The following is a 4319-nucleotide window of genomic DNA, read 5'->3' on the forward strand; positions in this document are numbered from 1 at the left end:
TGTCGACAAGGCCAGCGGAGGAGGTGGAGGCAAAGGTGCGCCGCCATCATGGTCACCCTAGCGGCCATGCTTTGGTTTTTTAGAGTAACTGTTTTTTAAAGAGGAATTTTTTAGAGTAACTGTTATGAAACTGAAAAGTTTAACTTTGCAAAGCAGGCCTATAAATAGGCCGCGCGATACTTCGAAACAGAAGGCAGGTAATCGCCTGAATGAAGCAAAATACGGATAACCCTCGTCGGTAAGCAAAGGCATCACACATATTTTGCGGCACAACTTTCTCCTCCCTCCAGACGCCACCAGAGACCAGACTTACCAGAAGGTCAGCCATCCCGGCAGGCCCCACGCGTCAGCCTCCCGGAAGCGCCACACGCGACCCCAACCGCCGAGAAGCCTCCTGAATCTTCACTTCCTCTCTCGCGCCATCCTCCCTCCCGTCCTGTCCCCTGTCCTCTCCTTAAAACTCTCCGCCCCACGCCAGCTCTCACCGCACCGCCGCACAACCGCACCGGCAAAGAAACCGAGGCGACACGTGCTCTGCTCCGGGACTCCGAACCATCCCATTCGATCCGTGCACCGCCGTAGAGGAGAGGAGAGGAAAGGAAGACCGACCACCGGCGATGTATTTCCGGCCGCCGCCCAAGGGCCCCGAGTGGGGCGGCGACGCGGAGGCCGGGCAGGCGGCGCGGCCGCTGTACCCGATGATGCTGGAGAGCCCGCAGCTGCGCTGGGCCTTCGTCCGCAAGGTGTACACCATCCTCTCCATCCAGATGCTGCTCACCATCGCCGTCGCCTCCGTCGTCGTCTTCGTGCGCCCCGTCGCGCTCTTCTTCGTCTCCTCCCCCGCCGGCTTCGGGCTCTACATCTTCCTCATCATCCTCCCCTTCATCGGTACGTCCCCTTACGCTATCGGATGCGCGCACAGACTCAAATCAATTCTTCGTTGGTATGCTCTGTTTTCTTCGATGAGACTGACGCTCACCGTGTCCGTGTGTTTGGAACCGCAGTGCTGTGTCCTCTGTACTACTACTACCAGCGGCACCCGGTGAACCTGCTGCTGCTGGCGCTCTTCACGGTGGCCATCAGCTTCGCGGTGGGGCTCACCTGCGCCTTCACCAAGGGGGAGGTGATCCTGGAGTCGGCGATCCTGACGGCGGTGGTGGTGGTGAGCCTGACGGCGTACACGTTCTGGGCGGCGAGGCGCGGGCACGACTTCAGCTTCCTGGGCCCGTTCCTGTTCGCGGCGGTGATGATCCTCATGGTGTTCGCGCTCATCCAGGCCTTCTTCCCGCTGGGCCGCATCTCGCTGATGGTCTACGGCGGGCTGGCGGCGCTCGTCTTCTGCGGCTACATCATCTACGACACCGACAACCTCATCAAGCGCTACTCCTACGACGAGTACGTCTGGGCCGCCGTCGCGCTCTACCTCGACGTCATCAACCTCTTCCTCTCCCTGCTCACCCTCTTCAGGGCATCCGATTCCTGAAGTGCCTGCATCTCCCGCCGTAGCGTAGCGTAGCCCCTCCTCCTATCCTACTCTAGTAATCCTTCCCCTGCCGTTACATCACGAATGTGCTTTGCTTGTGTGTGAAACAATTTATTGTAAATTAGTTTTGACTTGTTTTTACATAATTTGGTCTATGTGACTTTGTAGTCTGCCAATATCAAGATTGCTGAATGGAATGAAATTCAGGAGCTGCTGCTGTTAGCTTGGGCTCTGTTTTAGCTGTGCCGCGTCTGCCTCTGGTAAAATGTTCTGCATGTTCTCTTGGCATCCATCGTCTTATCTTGAGGCTTGGGCGAGTTGTCGTCGACGCTAGATGCGGGGTGAGGAAGCCAGGAACAGAATCATGTGCTCCTGCGTTCCTGGGCGTGTGCGCTTGGGCCATCTAGAATACGAGTAGGTGGTACTGGGCGCCCATGACTGGTTCCGATTCTGTCGAGCGAGATCGAACTACCGTGGGGCAAGTTCAGTACCTGGCATGTGTCGTTCGTAAAATACTGTACCAGTAGTATACGTAGCGCCGGCGAACCAACATGGAGGAACAGTGGTATTCGCAGCCCTGGTCTGAAGGAACAGTGGTATTCCCAGCCCACCAGGGCTTAAGTCCTGATGTGCTCGCATTATTTTTTGATTTATTTCAGGATTTCCGGCGATGCGCTTTTAGCGGGAGGATGATGCTTGCATTATTTCTGGATTTATTTCAGGATTTCCGGCAATGCGCTTTCAGTGGGAGGAGATGTTCCCGTCGATGAGGAGGCGCCTACAATGACTTTGTAAATTTCAAGATAACATGCCGTCTCCGTCTCTCGGAGGTGCTCATAAGGGTAGAATGTGCGTGTGTGCGTTCATAGAGATGAGTATAGTGTATATATGAGCACTTGCGTCTGTACGATGTTAAAAAAAGTATACGTAGCGCCCTCGCATAGGGTACTCGTACGATCGTACTTAATGTATAGGGGAGATTGTACTGTATAGTCGTGCGGTTGTGATAATATTGCAGTAGAAGTGAGTAAATTAAATTACACATGAGCTCGCCCCGCCCCCGCCGACTGCCGCTCCGGCACCGGCGGCCACCCCTGCTAAGCTAGGAGGCGTGAGTACCCCCGCTGGCTGCCGCTTCGGTACCGGCGGCCACTGTCGGTTTTATATCCGGCGTATCTCGTAGTAGGGGTTCTAAACTAGGCGTTTTGGAGCGATGGTAACATGGACACAAGGTTTTACCCAGGTTCGGGCTCTCTCGAAGAGATAATACCCTACATCCTGCTTTTGATTGTATTCATATGGGGGATAGTACAGAGTACATGTAATCTACCACGAGATTGTTCTAGTGAATATTAGATTATCTATTGACTAGCCTGGCCTCGGTTTATATAATGCACCAGAGGCCTAGAGTTTAGGAGAGTCCTTGTCTTGGGCGCCAAGTCTTGTGAAATACCCCTTGTATGTGGCATGGGCTGCCCGAACTGGCCCAATAGTGAACGGCCGTGGGGGTCCTCGGCCCGATCCAGCTGGTCGGGAGACGACGTGGTGAGTACCCCCTAATTCAGGACACCGTCAGTAGCCCCTAGAACCGGTCTTCAAGTTGGGGACACTCCTCGATTCTTCCAACTGTTCTTTATCTTCGGTCGTCGGTTTTGAAAACTAGTTCAACAAATCTTCCCAACTTCGATATTGAGGATTGCCGAGCTGCATCCGAAGTGTTCACACGTCGGGCATCCGAGGAGCTCTTTAAGTCTTCGGCCTTTGTCAATGCCTTGTTATTTTTATGCCACACCTCGGGTTTGAAGTTGTTCCCGTGCGGCGGTGTCCACTTGCATCCGACCTCCAACGTCGAACTGCATCCGAGCTCCAAAGTCGGGCTGTATCCGAACTCCAACGCCGGACTGTATCCGAGTTCCAACGCCGGACTGTATCCAAGGTGTCATAGATCACCTTGGCTCGAAAAACTCGAAAGAGTTTAGCCGAACTTAATACCGGAAATGCCCTCTATAGAGCCAGCCACTTGCATCCGAGTTTTATGCCGGGCTGCTTCCGAGGTGACGCACCACATCGGGCTTGGGCTGATTGCTTGCGGATTTTATTTCTGATTGATGCAATTTATTTACTGACGAGATATATAGCCAGTAGCCCTCAAGGCGTGTGTCGGCCTAAAATCCGAGATGCACATTAGAGGAGATAATGATCAGCGGACGGGCCGTTGAGAGAGGGTTTTGAGAAGTCGCCGTAATATATTAGCTTGATGCCGGATAAGTCCCAGTTGGTACCTATTGTTGTCCGAAGATGCGTTTGCCCATAGTTCGGTCAAGCCAAACACTGAGCACTTTGAATTTTCTACATTGAATAGGCAATGCAGTAGCCCCCGAGACACTGATCCGGTGGCAACACCAGATCAAGGGATCGATGTGCCCCTTTAATATTAGTAAATGATAAGCCCGAAGCCCAGTAGCCCCCCGAGCCTTAATGCGGGCACGGGTGGCCGAATTAAGGATCGATATCCAGAGTAAAATCACAAATTATGTGTAATGATTCTATGTATCCAAGTACTCTACATCATTAATGCCCGGATCCGCATTGTACAAAACTTTGTTGACCAACCATTGGCTTCAACCTCCTCGGCCAGTAGCCGGGGAGTGTTTGTCCTACTTTATAAGGAAAAAAATTACGTCAAACAAGGCAACCCGGTCCTATGGTTTTATAAACAAAGTTATGTGGAGAGATATGCTATAATGCTATTAAACGTAAGAAACATCTTCCAAAGAAAATAGTCCCACTATCGGTTCCTTTCTTTGGGTGTCATACTGATCATGATCATGAAACC

At 52.6% G+C, this 4319-nt stretch overlaps 1 protein-coding gene across 1 annotated transcript; it reads left to right on the plus strand.

The window, feature by feature from the left end:
* Positions 1-479: 479 nt before the first annotated feature.
* On the plus strand, positions 480-1722 carry LOC109786474 (protein LIFEGUARD 2). The gene is made up of 2 exons (XM_020345046.4): positions 480-888; positions 1005-1722. Exons 1-2 carry the CDS (start codon positions 618-620, stop codon positions 1481-1483), a joined length of 750 nt encoding a protein of 249 aa, XP_020200635.1. The 5' UTR covers positions 480-617; the 3' UTR covers positions 1484-1722.
* Positions 1723-4319: the final 2597 nt, after the last annotated feature.

This window comes from Aegilops tauschii, chromosome 5 (assembly GCF_002575655.3).
Source record: "Aegilops tauschii subsp. strangulata cultivar AL8/78 chromosome 5, Aet v6.0, whole genome shotgun sequence".
NCBI lineage: Eukaryota > Viridiplantae > Streptophyta > Magnoliopsida > Poales > Poaceae > Aegilops > Aegilops tauschii.